Raw genomic sequence first — 18,453 nt, 5'->3', positions numbered from 1 at the left:
CTGTAGTACCATAGTAGCATCAGCATTCTTCCTGGTCACTCTGCCGCTTTGCACATGCTCACTGTGCACTTTGGGCAGCCTGTGTATGTCTATCTATGTCTTTTCCCTTTTCCAAGATGGCGCCGGCGGCCGCATGGCGCTACTGAGCATGTGCGGGCGGGTCGTGAACCTGGCTCCAATTTTAAAAGGGGAAGATGCCTTTTTTTTTTAATGCAGATGCTTTTTTGCCTGTTTTTGTGCTCAGCTGAATTTCATGACTGCTGCTTTTCTGTTTTTTCTGCCCCAGTGTTGCCTCTCTGTTTGGTAAGTATCTCCCCTGTATTTTTCTTCTCTCTATTCCCCTCTTGTTTCTGTTGTGGCTTTATCTCCCTTACCCTTTTTGTGTTACCTGTGTCTTCAGGCTTCCTCTGTTCCCTATTCATGGAGACCACTGCTCCAGCAGATCACCACCAGCATACTAGGTAAGAGGGGAGGAGTTTGGTAAGTAGAGAAGATCGAAAAAGAGAGCAGGACGCACTAACGCTACCTAAATGGTTAGCCCCATCAGGTCCGCAAGATCATCTCGCAGAGATTCCTCGCATAGAAGAAACCGCTCTGGCCATAGGCGGAGCCATTCGGGTGATGGAAGTCGCTCAGGGAAAGGGAGTCGCATGAGGAGTCGCTCCAGGTCTCCTTCAAGGCGCAGCCATTCCCGCCAAAGAAGATCCCCTGACCGGAGGCGCCATTCACCAGTACACCACTCCCATCCTTCTGAAAATACCTGCTGGGTATGCGGGGCCATAGCCCTTCCAGACAGGTTGGCATGCCGCAGGTGCTTTGAAGAAGCCACCAGAGAAAAAGGGCAAGAACACAGAGAGCTCACGGAGTCTTCTGCCCCACGTGTTGCTCCGGACATGGAGTTATCTCCACGGGGTGCTTCGCCGGCTTCCCCAAGTACTTCCAGAGAGCATGATTTTCCTTCAGATGAGGAAGAACTAGAGGCTTCAGCTGGCTTTGATTTCTCCCTAATAGAGCCTTTTGTGAGGTCAGTGAAGGAGGCCATTAGCTGGGAGGAACCCCAGGAGGCCCAACCCAAAAAGAGAAAATATTTCCCATACCTGAAAAGAGAACCCGAAGCCTTCCCCTTCATTGATGAGTTGGAGGAACTTATCAGAGACGAGTGGCAGAGACCCGAGAAGAAAGCAAGTCTTAACAATCGGCTTGCCAAACTATATCCTCTAAAGGAGGCTAAAATTAAATCTCTTGTGTCCCCGCCAGTGGTGGATGCATCCCTCATGCGCCTGGCCAGGCACGCTACGCTCCCTATCGAGGACGCCGTGTCATTCAAGGACGTCCTAGATAGGAAGATTGATACTGATCTCAAAAGAGCTTACCTAGCAGCAGGAGGCGTATGCAGGCCAGCAGTGGTTCTTGCAGCTGTGGGTAAGGCGATTGCCAGTTGGTCAGCAAGCACAGAAAAGCTTGTATGCGAGGGCGCTGATCAGGACCAGATAGTTAGGGCCCTGCAAGAACTAAGCCTTGCAGGGGATTTTGTGGCAGAGGCATCTGTGGATGCTATTAAGTCTGCATCCAGGGCTATGTTGTCCTCGGTAATGGCCAGACGGGCTCTCTGGCTCAAACCCTGGGCGGCAGATCCTGCTTCCAAGTCCAATTGGTGCCGCATCCCGTATGATGGCGAGAATCTTTTCGGCGCCAAATTGGACTCTGCTATTTCTAAGGTTACTGGCGGAAAATCAGGGCTTATCCCCTCGGATAGAAAGCCAAAGCTTCAGAGGCCTCCTCCCTTTAAGCGTAACCTCCCGGACAGGTACAGGGATGCCAAGTCCTACAGGCCTGGTAGGGAGTACAGAAGGAACTGGAAGGCCCCTCAAACATCCTTCCTGAAGTTCCAGAAGCCCAGGACCCCAGCATCTACTGACCAGCCAGCAGTGGTGGGGGCCAGACTCTCAAAGTTCACGCTGGTCTGGGCGGAAATGATAAGCGACCCCTGGACGTTAGCCACCATTCACTTCGGGCACAGATGGTCATTCAGGGGACTTCCCCCGGGGGACCATTTTTGCCCAACAAACCTCCCGTCATCCCGGCCAAAGAGGTTAGCCTTGGCTCGATACGTTCAGGATCTGTTCCAAAAGGAAGCAATTATGGAGGTGCCCCTATCCCAAAGAGGTCAGGGGTACTATTCCCCTCTATTTCTAGTAAAAAAGAAATCAGGGGACTTGCGTCCGGTCCTGGATCTAAAAAAATTAAACCGCTCTATCCGGGTAGAAGCTTTCAAAATAGAGAGCCTCCAGTCTATCCTCCAGGCCATAAATCTGGGGGACTGGATGCTTTCCATAGATCTACAGGACGCCTACCTCCATATCCCTATCCATTCAGAACTCCAAAAGTTCCTCTGCTTTTCGCTAAACCACAGACACTTTCAGTTCCGAAGTCTTCCGTTTGGAATTTCTACGGCTCCCAGGACCTTTACAAAGGTCCTTCTTCCCGTTATCGCGCATCTGAGGGAGAGGGGGCTGCGAGTCCACCATTATCTGGATGATATTCTCCTCCTCTCAGACAGCCGGGAGTCGCTGTTACAACGTCGGAAGATCCTCGTCTCCACTTTGCAGAATCTGGGATGGCTGATAAACTGGGGGAAGAGCCAGACTTGGCCCACCCAGAGAATGATCTTCTTAGGAGCCCAACTAGATACCCAGTTGAATACAGTGCAGCTGCCTCCGGAGAAGTCTTCCCTGTTGGTTCGGAAGGTGAGGAAGGCCATTTTAGCAAGATCCCTGTCGGCCAGAGTATGCCTCAGCCTTCTAGGCTCCCTATCAGCGATCATTCCTATGGTCCGTTGGGCGCAGTGGCACACCAGACCTCTGCAGAACTCCTTCCTACATCAGTGGGATGGTTCATCCATGACCCAGACGATCAGGATCTCGGAGACAGTCAGGCGCTCATTGCGTTGGTGGACTCGTCCCCACAACTTAAACAATTAAAAACACATAGTCATCCCTCCTCAGGAGGTAGTGACCACGGATGCCAGTCTAGAAGGTTGGGGAGCCCACTACCAGTCCCATGTAGTGCAGGGCTGTTGGCCTTTCGAAGTACGGGACTCGGTATCGAACGTGCTGGAGATGAGGGCGGCCCTCCAGGCTCTCCTGGCTTTCAGCTCCCTTTTAAGGGGGAAGCAGGTCCTCTTAAGGATGGACAACAAGGTTGCTGTCGCCTACATAAACAGACAGGGGGGGACCAGGAGTCCCTCCATGATGCAGGAAGTTCTCCCTGTGATGGAATGGGCACAGTTGAACCTGTCAGACCTGAGGGCGACTTACATCCCGGGGGTCGAAAACATCTTAGCCGACACGCTCAGCAGGGAGTTCGCCTCCAACAACGAGTGGTCCCTGAGCCCTCAGGCCTTCTCCCTCATCTGCCAGACCTGGGGTCAACCAGACATAGACCTTGCTGCGACTCCGTCAAACTCCAAGTCCCGAAGGTTCCTTTCGAGGTTTCCCTTTCACTCAGCGGAGGGGACAGATTGCCTCCGGTATCCCTGGAATTTCCATCTCGGGTATATCTTCCCTCCGACTCCCCTGATAGCGAGATTTCTCTTAAGGCTCAAGAGATCAACAGCATTGGTGATAGCGGTGATTCCTTTTTGGCCCAGGAGGCCATGGTTCACCACCCTCCTACAACTGAGCACAGCAGACCCTCTTGCTCTTCCCCTGTCAGCCGACTTGCTCTCCCAGGGCCAGCTACTACATCCAGATCCGGGGAGGCTGCACTTGATGGCTTGGAGGCTGAGAGGGCTAGGTATCTAGGTCAGGGCTGCTCCCAGAAGGTAGTTGATACCCTGCTCCAGGCCAGAAAACCTACCACCAACTGCACCTACCGCAGGGTCTGGGAGAGGTTTGTTTCCTTCTCTCAGGACCTTGGCCGGGATCTATCCTCCCTTTCGGCTCCTCTGATCCTAGAGTTCCTGCAATCAGGCTTAGACAAAGGTCTTAGCTCTAGTACTCTGAAAGTTCAGGTGTCAGCTCTATCCGCCCTGACAGGGGTAAAATGGGCTCACGATCCCCTTGTTATGCAATTTCAGAAGGCCTGTCTTAAACTAAGACCACCTAGGAAGCCCTCCTTTCCAACATGGGACCTATCAGTCGTCTTAGAGGTACTATCCAAAGAACCCTTTTTTCCGCTGGAAAACACCTCCCTCTGGCACCTGACACTAAAAGTTGCCTTCCTGGTGGCAATCACATCAGCGAAGAGAGTTTCAGAGATGCAAGCATTACTGATTAAGGAGCCGTATCTGATCATCCATCCGGACAGGGTAGTTCTAAGACCCTCGGATCGCTTTATCCCAAAGGTGGCATCCTCTTTTCACTTCAACCAGGAAATCAACTTGCCAGCTCTTAACACAGACCAGGGCGACCCTCATCCTCTGGATGTAAGGGGCAACATCATAAAATATCTTTCCATGTCCAAATCCTTTAGAAGATCGGAGAACCTCTTCATCATTCCCTACGGCCTTAGGAGAGGTCAAGCAGCATCGGCCCGAACCATTGCCTCCTGGTTGGTGAAGACCATTAAAAAGGCCTACTTGCTGAGTGAGCTGCAAATTCCTGAAGACCTGAGGGCTCATTCCACCAGAGCAGTGGCCACCTCCAGGGCAGCGAATTGTAGGGTCTCAGCGGAAACCATCTGCAGAGCGGCCACTTGGTCCTCCAGGAACACCTTTATCTCTCACTACAAGGTGGACTCAGCTCGGCTATCAACAGTAGAATTTGGAAAGTCCATTATTCAAGCCAACTCTTCTATTCCTTGCTAATAAACGTTTACCTTTGCATCTCCCACCCAGTCTGCGAGTTAATCCCCAGAGTGTATGCTGCCATGATGCGACAGGAAACCGGAAAATTGTATACTTACCTTTCCGTAATTTTCCTTTCCTGTCGCATCTTCATGGCAGCATACAATATCCCACCCACAAAGGTGATTCATATATACAGAGAATACCGAGGCGGGGGGCGTATCTTCATCTTATAGCTATGTGGTCCTATCAGGTTGTGGGGGCGGAGTCACAACCCAGAGTGTATGCTGCCATGAAGATGCGACAGGAAAGGAAAATTACGGAAAGGTAAGTATACAATTTTCCGGTTTATGGTGCAAGAAATAACATATACCACTTTCCTGGTGTTATACCTTTAACAACAATAGCTAAGGCCAGCTATAACTGTTTAGATTTGTTTGTGTCTTTTAGGTGTGTTTAGTCTTTTACTGATAAAAAATATTAAGTGTGAAATGTAAAAATTAAAAAGAGTGCTAAGACCTGAAATATTAATGATTAAATCTCTCCATTCTCTTCCTCAAATTGACAATAGTTTAGCTGCTTTGTGTCACTGAACCAATTTGTTCCTTGCCCATGTAGGAAACCATGATTGTCCAGTAAAATTACTAATCTGTAATCATGGTTCTTACTGTATTCTAGATGGAGACCTATTAAGCAATAGATATTGTTGGAAGCAAGTCATAACACTGTTCACTTGTCAACTCAAGTTCAGCACAGAGCGTGATAATCAATAACAATGACTTATTGCAGGTACAGCTTGACTGTCTGGGCTGGAAAAGACGACATCTATTCAGTGGAGGACCTGTTATACATCCGAGAGCACTCTAAGAAACACCAGATATTTTATGATTTATTTGAGCCTCACAAGAGTCAATTCAAGGAGACAGTGGATCAGAAATTTAAAAGGCAACTCTCTTAAAATGTGATAATCAAACTGGTTCTGTTCATCTTGTGGCTGCTTCATTTTGGTGCAGGGACCTTGTGGTTTTAATGCCATTAAGGTCTTTATACTTTCAGTACTGACTTCTTACTTCTAACATGGTGTTAGAAGTAAGGCTAATGCAAGGGTTAGGGTTTTAGATGAAATATCGGGTAAGATTACACCCCCAAAAGTGGAACTTCCGCTTTAAGCACTCCTGCATTACATGCCACATTTGGTATGTCATTTTTTTTTGGGGGGGGGAGGCAAGTACCTAGTTTTGACAGGTCCCCAGATCCCACTTCTGCTCTTCCCGCCTAGGTGACTCCTCCTCTTCCCCCTCCCTTTCTGCAATCTTCTGGAACACATCACAGGTGCCAGAAGATTGCCCGGCCACTGAGAAGGCGCAGCACGACTCACGCATGCGCAATGCACAACCCGGTTGTGAAGCTGCAAGCTGTCACAGCCGGGTGCCCACACTTGCAATGCTGGCGCAGAGGAGAGGGAGAGGAGCGAGGCTTCGTGTGCCCACATCGTTGGACCATGGGACAGGTGAGTTTGTTTATTAAAAGTCACCAGCTACACTTTTTGTAGCTGCTGACTTTTAATAAACGAAAAAAAGGAGTGTAACTCCGCTTTAAGGTGTAAGCCAGGGCAAAATAAAGCAAAACAAAAAAAACTATTTAGTACTCATTTCCAATACCTGCATTGGCCCATGTTTTATCTATTTAAAAATGCTGCAAGTATGGAAAAATTGGCGATCCACCAATTTAAAATCCATTTTGCGGGGAGTTAGATGTATGGGGTAGTTTTAGGAATCGGAGGACCAAGATAAAGGGTAAGGTAAAATGTTATCTTTAACGTTTGTAATCTGTGACACCTGCACACAAAGCTACCTAAAAACCAGGGTCTCTGTGATGGTGTTTATTTTATATCTGGATAAACTATGTTGCTCACTCTACATTTTTGTACTAGCATTATTCACTCCTAGTCAGTAGCCCTAAGGATATAATAGGGTGACCTAAATAGTGATGTAGTAGGGGTGCCAGGAATGGGTTCAAGATCTGAAACTGGCGGAAGTCAGAGACAGATCATGGTGATCAAGCAAAGTAGCTTGTTCAATCAAGACAGTGACATCACCTGTAGGGAAGAATAGAATCCGTACAGAAGGGAGTCGCAGAGTCACAAGACAAGCCAGTAAGTGTAGATCAGCAGGAAATATACCAATTCAGATATTCAAGGAAAGACACAATTACAAAATACACAAAACCACAATGCCTAATTGTAGTATTTATTTGCAAAGTGAGCTTCACACTTGCTTGTCAAAGCAATTATTTGGAATTGGGCCCAGTCAGGAGTGTTGTGAGCCTTGATCCAAACGTTCCTTTTGGTAGAGTACTATAAAGCTGGGGGTTGTTATAAGAGTATATATTTTTAGGTTTGAAAATATCTATGCTATATTGATTTGGTACTAGTCTATTAAAAATGTTCTTCTCAAAACAGATCTTGCATGGTCTTTTCATACTGAGTAAGGTTGGAGCCTGACAATGCACAGCTGTAATACTGCATACATTTATTGGTAGTGAGTCCCTAATGTGCATAAATTGCTTTATTAAACCAGCAAAAACAGTGCCCAAATCAAGTTTGTACTCTATTCTTATATTTATTGACCTGAAGGTGCCTGGCTGCTCCTAACATTCCATTTGCTGGGAAGGTTTTCCTCTTTTGAAAATCTGTTGCTCTTTCATTCCTCCCAACTTTGCAAGATGTAAAAAAAAAGCTGAGTGTGCAGCAGGGAAACATGGGTGTGGCTTAGGTGTATATGGGTAGAGTGTTAAAGTGGTTGTGCACCCTCACATATACCCCCGTTAAGTTAACAGCCTGAGATGATACACAGTGATGAAACAAATCTCCCTACATACGTTTTACTTGTCTGTCTGCTGTCTTTCCCTTTCTATATTCTTTAAAAAGTGCATACCATGTTACAAATCTATCTTCCTTATTCAGCAGTGGGTGTGGAGTCTGGGCATACACTGTGTCAGAGCTGATTGGAGGAAAGGCACACACCCCCCTACACATAGGCAGAGGAAGGAAGGAACATGCAGAGTTGTACTATGAATAGACGAGCTCTCTGCTTCTCTATCTCTAAGTTCCCTCCCCGACACAAATTTCCAGCTGCTTTTATCTTGTGTGATGGAGAGCTTGTTAGAAGTTATCATGCTGATAACAGAGGAATGGAGCAGCAGAAGGATATGGCACTAAAAGCTTTGGAGAGAGATAAGTAAACACTACCGATGTATGTGCCCAGGTCATATTTCATGAATGGGGTTTACAACCACTTTAAGGGGCCTGATCTGTACTGACATGTCTTCCCTCTCATACACGCTATATATTTTAAAAAGGGAATTGCGGTGTTATATAATTTGACTGCTGCTGTGATGTAGGAGACTACATTTACTAGTGATGAGCTACTGGTGTTCCATAGAAGACCAAGTAACTTCTGCTATGCAATAGAAGACAGTGACCTGCTTTGCCATGAAAGCTGGAGTAACCGTTACTGTGTAAATGGAGACCATTGAAAGGCAGCTACTTTTAGGCCAGCAGAGATCAAAAAGTGTATTCATGGGACATAAACAAAGTCACAGTTTAGGGATGACTATAATGTTAGAGAGAGCATCAAAATTTGTATTGCTTACTGTAATGGGGCTCGGGGGGGGGGGTTTACTGCACTGTTTAAAAGCACCAGTTTTAGTTTAAAAAACTTTTAACGTATGTCACTGTGTTATCTATGCAGTATAAGGCAAGAGAACGTTTTATAGATGATGCTGAAGGTCCGCGTTAGGAATTAAATCAAGCTACATCAACTCAAATTTTTAGGATTCCAACAGGTGTGGAAATAAGCTATTAAAAAAAGGGTTACTTGGCATTCTTGTGTTCTTGGTCTGGATAATGCTAATTCACAGTTCAGCCTATGAATATCAAAGTTGTGAGAGCTTGCATTGCGAGGTTTTTTTTTTTCCCAGTTTAGGCCTGCTAAATTTATAGTATAGTGCTATGAAAGAGTGTCTTCAAACTCAACACCAATAGGTAATGGGAGCTCTCCAACTTTGTTGCTAGGTACGTGACTTTGGGACTATGGCTCACTTACCTATCTGTGCTCAAGTAAGCTAAGTAGACGTGACCATGAAGCCAATAAATTGTTCTCATTGTGCAGCAGCAAGGTCAAATTCTAGTAACAAAGTGAAACCAAAATTAGTTGTTAGGCAAGATATTTTGTCTTTGTAGTTTCAAATGACTGCCAGGTTCCATTGAAAGTAAACCTTTGGTGGTAGCTGATGGGACTACTAAAACCTGCAGCAGGTAGATTATCACACAAGCTATCAGTTTAAACTGTTTTTCTATTTTACATTTGATCAAACTGACATGCAGCTCCAGCAGTCATGCAGACATCAGCCTTCCCAAAAAAGCTATCTTCATAACCCCAACCCCCCCCCCCCCCCCCTCCCTTTCCACAATCACCACCTTTCAAATGTGGCAGTACCCGAACATGCTTACCAGGAGAGGAAGTCTACAGTAAGCTTCCCAACCTTCACTATTGCAAAACAGCCTACAGTATACTGTATGTGGGTTTTATTGGCTTTAGTACTAAAGATTTCCCTGACCAGCTCAGGTTTTGATTGTCTTGAAATACCAAACTGGAAATGGTTACCAACTCGCCTACTGATAAATGGATAGGAATCATACTCCAAACTGTGCTTTTCTGAGTTAGGTAGATGTTCAGCTCTGAGATCTCCACCCAAACAACCTACATTTCACCACCATGTGGCTTAAACGCAAGGTTCCTTGTGATCAAGCCACATAGTGGTGAAATAGGTTAAGTTGTAGTGGGTTGTTTAGGTGGCGATACCATGGCTGTACATCTACTATTGTGGTTCCTATTTAGTTATTTGTATCTTACAAGTGAGGATGGACTTTCTGAACCTGCACCCAGGGTGCAGAGATCTAAGGAAGAGAAAGTCTTGAGCAGTGCATTGGAATGGAATGTTAACCCACCTACTGGCTACAAAATCATAAGAGTACATATTAAAATCCTACTGTATTTAAAATCCTACTGTATATAAGCTAAAATTGACAAAGTGTCCATATTACATATATTGTCATGCATCGTTTCTCATGTGCATATTAGTAAATAGTGCACAGCTTGGTTCTTTTTTTTACTATTAATCTATTATTTTTGAGACTGACTTTTTTGTACTGGTATATCTTCAGGATAACTGATGAACTTGACTGGTAAATCTGTCAGTAATCACTTCAGCCCCTGGAAGGTTTACCCCCCTGCATGACCAGGCCATTTTTTGCAATACGGCACTGCGTTACTTTAACTAACAGTCGTGTCATATGATGCTGTACCCAAATAAAATTTGTCAATTTTTTCCCACAAATAGAACTTTCTTTTGGTGGTATTTGATCACCTCTGCAAGTTTTTATTTTTTGCACTATATACAAAAAAAGACTGTCAATTTTGAAAAAAATAAATATTTTTTACTTTGTGCTATAAAACATACCCAATAAAAAAAGTAAGAAATCTAAGTTCTTCAATAATTTAGGCCAATATGTGTTCTTCTACATATTTTTTGGGGAAAAAAATCGCAATACATGTATATTGAATGGTTTGTGCAAAATTTTAGCGTCTACAAACTTTGGGATACTTTTATTTTTGTTTTTACAAGTAATGGCAGCGATCAGCAACTTTATAGCAGGACTGCAATATTGCGGCAGGCAAATTGGACACAATGACTGACACTTTTGACACTTCCTGGGGATCAGTGACACAAATATAGTGATCAGTGCTAAAAAATATAAACTGTCACTGTATTAACGATATTGGCAAGTAAGTGGTTAACATCATGGGCGATCAAAGAGTTAAATGTGTTCCCTGGGAGAGCTTACTTTGGGAGATGTGCTTTGACTGGGTTAAGGTAGAAATTCGTGTTCATGCTTAGCAGGAACACAGGATCACAAAAGAGAAAATTGGCAGAGCTATCTGGATGTACAGTAAGTGGTTGACATGGAATCCTCAGAATGTATAACAGCAAGCCAATGGTGAAGGCTAAATTGGATAACTTATTGTTCACAGTCAAAGTTTAAAACCAAAGCCGGTTATAGGATACCAAGCCAGTATGGACAGGTGTGGATGGCCAGATATCCGGTGGGCATGGAAATGGAAAGAACCCACCACGATATACAGCCTCTGCTGCAGGGCCGCAGATGCTCGGAAGCTGAACTGGAGTCTGCCAGCGCTCAGGAGGGTCTCCGCTGGGGAAACAGATGTAAGGAGGGGTTCCCCTGGGCACACAGATGTGTGGAGGGGTTCTGCTGGGGACACAGATGTGTGGAGGGGTTCTGCTGGGGACACAGTTGTGTGGAGGGGTTCTGCTGGGGACACAGATGTAAGGTGAGCGGTCCAGAACTGGTTAATCTCTATAACACAGAGGCAGGTGTTCTGTAGTTCAGAGAGAGGGCAAATTATTTTTGAGATTTCAGTGCACTATTGTCAGAACAGGAAGTTACAGGCTCTCTGGATTTTTGGCAGGATTAATGGTATTTTTTAAACTTAATTGAACAGATCTAACAAGACACTTTCAATGATGTAACAAACAGACAAAAAGGTTAATAAAAAAAGTTAATTGTTAGGGTGTACATACACTTTTACTGACTTAAAATCCCTTGTTTTGCTTTGTCTATTTTAGGTTACTTTGCGGTAAAGCAAGAAAGCAGAAATCCCTATAGTATATTAATGTGCTTTACTAAACAGGAATGCTGTACATACAAACCACTTAAAACTGTAGGAAAACAATTCAAGACATACAAAGTATTACAAAATATGCAGACTATACCATGCACATGCTACCTAACCTTCCTAGCAAATAAAAATTGACAATGGTCTGTATGCGATAGGGATATGATTAGAGTTACTTAGCTGGGGTTTTAGTTTGTGGTTTCCATAACAAGCAGGACTCCGGTTACTCACGCAATTACTGCGGGGAGCTGGGCACGATTGTAGTGTCTTCAGTCATTTCCAGGTGAAATTCCTTTTTTGGTTTTGTGAAGTCCCCTCTGGCACAGACGTTACTTCTTAGTTTTTGTTGTTGTAACGGAGCCCCCTTCAGCCCTTCTGTTTATGCTGCCAAACTGTTTATTTTTTTTATTTTAGAAAGTTTGCATAGCTATTTTAACATAGGCATATAATTTTTAGGTTGCTAGGATTGAAGTATTTTCTACCTCAAACTCTAGGTGGCACTATAAAGTACCATACATACCATAGGTCTAATATATCAAAAGTTCAAGCTCTTGTTGATTTTTATTTTCATAGTCTGGGTGTAGTTTGACCAGAACTCCTCTAAAAGAATGGCAGCAGCTAAAAATGTATACATTGCTCATCGAATTGTTTACATTTGCCCAATATACAAAATATCTATTTTCCTATTGGTATTGGAGCACAGGATACGTAAACATTGTTCCAATAGCTTTTGTTTGAAAATGTTAACTGAAGTGGACTGATGTTTACTCCTAAAACACATTTTTATATTTAATATATACACACACACATACACTCCCCGGGCACTTTATTAGGTACACCTGGCTAGTACGGAGTTGGACCCCCTTTTGCCTTCAGAACTGCCTTAACCACTTTCAGACCGGACCATTTTGCTGGTAAATGACCAGAGGTCTTTTTACACTTTGGCACTGCGCTGCTTTAACTGGTAATTGCGCGGTCATGCAATGTTGTACCCAAACAAAATTTGCGTCCTTTTCTTCCCACAAATAGAGCTTTCTTTTGATGGTATTTGATTGCCTCTGCGATTTTTATTTTTTGCGATATAAACGTAAAAAGACCGCAAATTTTGAAAAAAATGATATTTTCTACTTTTTGTTATTAGAAAAATCCAATAAACTCAATTTTAGTCATACATTTAGGCCAAAATGTATTCAGCCACATGTCTTTGGTAAAAAAAAAGTCAATAATTGTATATTTATTGGTTTGCGCAAAAGTTGTCACATCTACAAACTAAGGTACGTTTTCTGGAATTTACGCAGCTTTTAGTTTACGACTGCCTATCTCATTTCTTGAGGTGCTAAAATGGCAGGGCAGTACAAAACCCCCCCAAATGACCCCATTTTGGAAAGTAGACCCCCTAAGGAAATTGATAAGAGGCATGTTGAGCCCATTGAATATTTTATTTTTTTGCCTCAAGCGATTGAATAATGACAAAAAAAAAAATTTTTTTTTTTTTTTACACAAAGTTGTCACTAAATGATATATTGCTCACACATGCTATGGGCGTATGTGAAATGACACCCCAAAATAAATTCTGCTGCTTCTCCTGAGTATGGGGATACCACATATGTGGGACTTTTTGGGAGCCTAGCCGCGTACGGGGCCCCGAAAACCAAGCACCGCCTTCAGGCTTTCTAAGGGCGTAAATTTTTGAGTTCACTTCTCACTACCTATTACAGTTTTGAAGGCCATAAAATGCCAAGATGGCACAAAACCCCCACAAATGACCCCATTTTAGAAAGTAGACACCCCAAGCTATTTGCTGAGAGGCATGTTGAGTTCATGGAATATTTTATATTTTGCCACAAGTTGCGGGAAAATTACAAACTTTTTTTTTTTTTTTTTTTTTTTTAACAAAGTTGTCACTAAATGATATATTGCTCATGCATGCCATGGGCATATGTGAAATGACACCCCAAAATAAATTCTGCTGCTTCTCCTGAGTACGGGGATACCACATATGTGGGACTTTTTGGGAGCCTAGCCGCGTACGGGGCCCCGAAAACCAAGCACCGCCTTCAGGCTTTCTAAGGGCGTAATTTTTTGATTTCACTCCTCACTACCTATTACAGTTTTGAAGGCCATAAAATGCCAAGATGGCACAAAACCCCCACAAATGACCCCATTTTAGAAAGTAGACACCCCAAGCTATTTGCTGAGAGGCATGTTGAGTCCATGGAATATTTTATATTTTGCCACAAGTTGCGGGAAAATTACAAACTTTTTTTTTTTTTTTTTTTTTTTCACAAAGTTGTCACTAAATGATATATTGCTCACGCATGCCATGGGCATATGTGAAATGACACCCCAAAATAAATTCTGCTGCTTCTCCTGAGTATGGGGATACCACATATGTGGGACTTTTTGGGAGCCTAGCCGCGTACGGGGCCCCGAAAACCAAGCACCGCCTTCAGGCTTTCTAAGGGCGTTACAGTTTTGAAGGCCATAAAATGCCAAGATGGCACAAACCCCCCCCAAATGACCCCATTTTGGAAAGTAGACACCCCTAAATTTAGGGGTACACTAGTGAGACTAGGTAATAAATGGCGGGTGCCCTGAAACTATAAAAAAATAACTAACCAACCAGCGTCACCTGTAACAGTTATATGGTGATCACTGGTGAAAGGGTTAACTAGGGGGCAATCAGGGGGCTTTATGCGGTAGTATATGGGGGTCCCTGGCGCTATAAAAAGCTGCAGCGAACCTAAATACCTACCTGCCTAACTAGCGTCACCTGTGACACTAATACAGCGATCAGAAAAACGATCGCTTATTAGGCTGGGTTCACACTGGAGCGATGCGGGAACGCCACGAATGCGCGGCGGGTTCCCGCATCGCATGCCTCCCGGCGGCAGTTCACACTGCCCTATGCGAACTGCTGGGAGTGTCAGTGAAATGTTACTGACACCCCCAGATCAGTTCGCATATCGCAGTGCGATCTGCAAACTCGGATCGCATGGTGTGAACACCCATGCGATCCGATTCTGCTGCGGGCCAAAAAAAGGGTCCCGTGCGAATTTGCGGCGGGTGCGGCGGGTGCGGCGAATGGCTGAACTCGAATCGCACAGAGATCGGATGTGATTTGCACTGCAGTGCGGTGCGAATCACATCCGTTCTCATAAACCGCTGCAATGTGAACCCAGCCTTAGTGACACTGGCGACGGGGGGTGATCACGGGGTTAAACCTTTATTGGGGGGGTTAGGGGGGTACCTTAGAACTAAAGGGGGCTAACCCTAACTGCCCTAACAGTTATTAGTCACAAATGACACCCGCCGGGTGATCAGGGGGTTAAACCTTTATTAGGTAATAAATGGCGGGTGCCCTGAAACTATAAAAAAATAACTAACCAACCAGCGTCACCTGTAACAGTTATATGGTGATCACTGGTGAAAGGGTTAACTAGGGGGCAATCAGGGGGCTTTATGCGGTAGTATATGGGGGTCCCTGGCGCTATAAAAAGCTGCGGCGAACCTAAATACCTACCTGCCTAACTAGCGTCACCTGTGACACTAATACGGCGATCAGAAAAATGATCGCTTATTAGGCTGGGTTCACACTGGAGCGATGCGGAAACGCCGCGAATCCGCGGCGGGTTCCCGCATCGCATGCCTCCCGGCGGCAGTTCACACTGCCCTATGCGAACTGCTGGGAGTGTCAGTGAAATGTTACTGACACCCCCAGATCAGTTCGCATATCGCAGTGCGATCTGCAAACTCGGATCGCATGGTGTGAACACCCATGCGATCCGATTCTGCTGCGGGCCAAAAAAAGAGTCCCGTGCGAATTTGCGGCGGGTGCGGCGGGTGTGGCGGGTGCGGCGAATGGCTGAACTCGAATCGCACAGAGATCGGATGTGATTTGCACTGCAGTGCGGTGCGAATCACATTCGTTCTCATAAACCGCTGCAATGTGAACCCAGCCTTAGTGACACTGGCGACGGGGGGTGATCACGGGGTTAAACCTTTATTGGGGGGGTTAGGGGGGTACATTAGAACTAAAGGGGGCTAACTCTAACTGCCCTAACAGTTATTACAGTCACAAATGACACCAATGCAAAAAAAAAAAAAAAAAAAAAAAAATGACATTGGTGTCACTGTGACTGGGGGGCAGGGGTAATTGGGGGGGTGATCGGGGGGTAAAGGGGGGGTGTGAGTGTGCCTGGCATGTTCTACTGTGTGTGTGAGTGTTGGTGCAACTTACTGATCCGCTCTCCTCCGTGTCGGAACGGAAAATACCGACACGGAGGAGAGAATACATCACTTCCTCTCCTGTGTTTACATTACAGGAGAGGAAGTGATGTCACCGGGGATTTCTATTCGTCGGGAGCGATCGCGAGGGGGTGGCCATGAATGAATGGCCGTCCCCTCGTCCGGGATCGCTCCCGTACGAATTCCGACCGCCGCAGGCACCGGGCGGGGGCCCGATCGGGCCCCCGACCCGCGGGAGGCAAGGGACGTACATGTATGTCCTTATGCCTGCCCGTGCCATTGTACCGACGTACATCGGCGTGCGGCGGTCGGCAACTGGTTAATTCTTTGGAAATATTCATCAGAGATCTTGGACCATATTGATATGATCGCATCACGCATATTGATATGATCACATCATTGTAGATTTGTCAGCTGCACATGCATGAAAGGACTCTCCCATTCCACCACATCCCAAAGGTGCTCTATTGGATTGAGATCTGGTGACTGTGGAGGCCATTGGAGTACAGTGACCTCATTGTCATGTTCAAAAAAACAGTGGTGAGATGATTTGAGCTTTGTGACATGGTACATTATCCTGCTGGAAGTAGCCATCAGAAGATGGCTACACTGTAGTCATAAAGGGATGGGCATGGTCAGCAACATTACTGTTTTTTTTTTGGACCATTCTCTTTAAATCCTAGAGATGGATGTGCGTGAAAATTCCAGTAGATCAGCAGTTTTGGAAATACTCAGACCAGCCTGTCTGAGCAATCAGTGGCTCTCTACCATGTGATCAGCTGTGTCCAATCACAAACCGAAGACAATAATCGGCACTCCTTTCCTCATGCTAACAGGAGCAGAGAGCTGATAACCGACTTGTGTAAAAGGGACATGATTATCAGTGCAGACCCAACAGTGCCCATCAGTAGGGATGAGCTGAACACAATCGTGCAGACGGCACAGAGAAGAAGCCGGAACAAGATGTGGGACGAGAAGAGTGGAGGAAGAAGAAGATGGAGAAGAAGTAGTTGGAGGAACACGGAAGGAAGCCCAGATGAAAGAAGAAGAATTTAATAAAGGACTTTTCTAAAACCGTCTCTTGTCTTTAACCTTTTTGTCACTTTTTTGTGAAATGGTAGGGGTACATTTATACCCCATTACCAATTCACACGGGGTGGGTGGGATCTTGGGATCCCCTTGTTAAAGGGGGCTTCCAGATTCCGATAAGCCCTCCCACCCGCAGATCCCCACAACCACCGGGCAAGGGTTGTGGGGATGGCGCCCTTCTCCCCATCAACATGGGGACAAGGTGCTTTGAGGGGCTACCTCAAAGCACCCTCCCAATGTTGAGGGCATGTGGCCTGGCACGGATCAGGAGGGAGAGGCGCTCTCTTGTCCCGCCCTCTTTTTCTGCGACCTGCCAGGTTGCATGCTGGGATAAGGGTCTGGTATGGATTTTTGCGGATACCCTACGCCATTTTTAAAAAAAATTTGGGTGCGGAGTTCCCCTTAAAATCCATACCAGAGCTGAAGGCTCTGGTATGGATTTTGAGGGGGGCCCCCACATCATTTTTTTTTAATTTTGGCATGGATTTCTCCTTAATATCCATAACAGACCTGAAGGTCTATGTATGGAATTTAGAGTGACCCCCAGGCATTTTCTTTCTTTTAATTTTGGTTCGGGGTTCCCCTGTGGGGAAATCCCCATGCCGTTTTTAGCAATGAACTTTTATGTGTATTGCGGACCGACAATTCATTATAGCCGCGATTAGTTTTAAAAAAGGAAAATTTATTGTCAAATACTTACCGTAATTTTCCTTTCCTGATGGACTCCATGGCAGCCTACCTGTGGGTTGACCCCGCCTCCACTCCAATGCTATAGGACCCCATTTAAATAAAAGAGCACTCACCACTCCACACGGTGTTCCGTAACTAGCCTCCTCATAAGACTTATGGGTGGGAACTCCTTCTGCCATGGAGTCCATCAGGAAAGGAAAATTACGGTAAGTATTTGACAATAAATTTTCCTTTTTCCCTGACAGACTCCATGGCAGCCTACGTGTGGGAAATAACTAGCCGACCACACGGGTGGGTATGCTTTAAACAGAAAACATTTAATTTGCTTTATCAACCGATAAAATCTTTAAACCAAATTTTACAGAGGATAGAGAAGCAGGCTCAACACAGTAATGTGACATGAACGTATTAATAGAAGACCAAGAGGCCGCCTTGCAGATTGTGTCAGGAGCCACATGCCGAGCCGCTGCCCATGAGGCTGCCATTCCCCTGGTAGAGTGAGCCGTCACCGCCTCTGGAGGAGCCAAGCCCTTCGCCCTATATGCCCGTTGTATAGTTCTTACAATCCAGCTGGCCAGCGTCCTAGTTGAAGCTTTCTTGCCCTTGTTGCTACCTGAAGGTAGGATAAAGAGATGCTCCGAGCGTCTGAAGGGGGAAGTGATAAGAAGATATTCTTTCAAGGCTTCTCCAACATCCAAAGGGGGAACGTCATTAGAATCTGAAGTCCTAAAAGTAGGCAAGACGATTTCCTGGTTCTGGGGAAACACAGAAGTAACCTTTGGATTAGATCCCAACATGGGAATAAGGACTACTCGGTCCGGAAAGAACGTCAAAAAAGGCTCTTTGAAGCCCAAGGATCCAATTTCCGAAACCCTTTTGGCT

General features: G+C 45.4%; 1 protein-coding gene across 2 annotated transcripts in view; it reads left to right on the top strand.

The window, feature by feature from the left end:
- FAM151B (family with sequence similarity 151 member B) overlaps positions 1–7,244 on the top strand; it is a 102,401-nt gene extending 95,157 nt beyond the window's left edge. For both annotated transcript variants that reach the window (XM_077462467.1, XM_077462466.1), the window contains exon 6: positions 5,576–7,244. In XM_077462467.1, coding sequence (XP_077318593.1) covers positions 5,576–5,744 — 169 coding nt within the window. In that variant the 3' untranslated portion in view covers positions 5,745–7,244. The remainder of the gene's footprint in view (positions 1–5,575) is intronic.
- The last annotated feature ends 11,209 nt before the right edge of the window (positions 7,245–18,453 follow it).

Source organism: Lithobates pipiens, unplaced genomic scaffold (genome assembly GCF_037356315.1).
Source record: "Lithobates pipiens isolate NorthernLeopardFrog02 unplaced genomic scaffold, aLitPip1_a1.2 Scaffold_3, whole genome shotgun sequence".
NCBI classification, from domain to species: Eukaryota; Metazoa; Chordata; class Amphibia; order Anura; family Ranidae; genus Lithobates; species Lithobates pipiens.
This window is presented reverse-complemented; position numbering and strand designations above follow the sequence as displayed.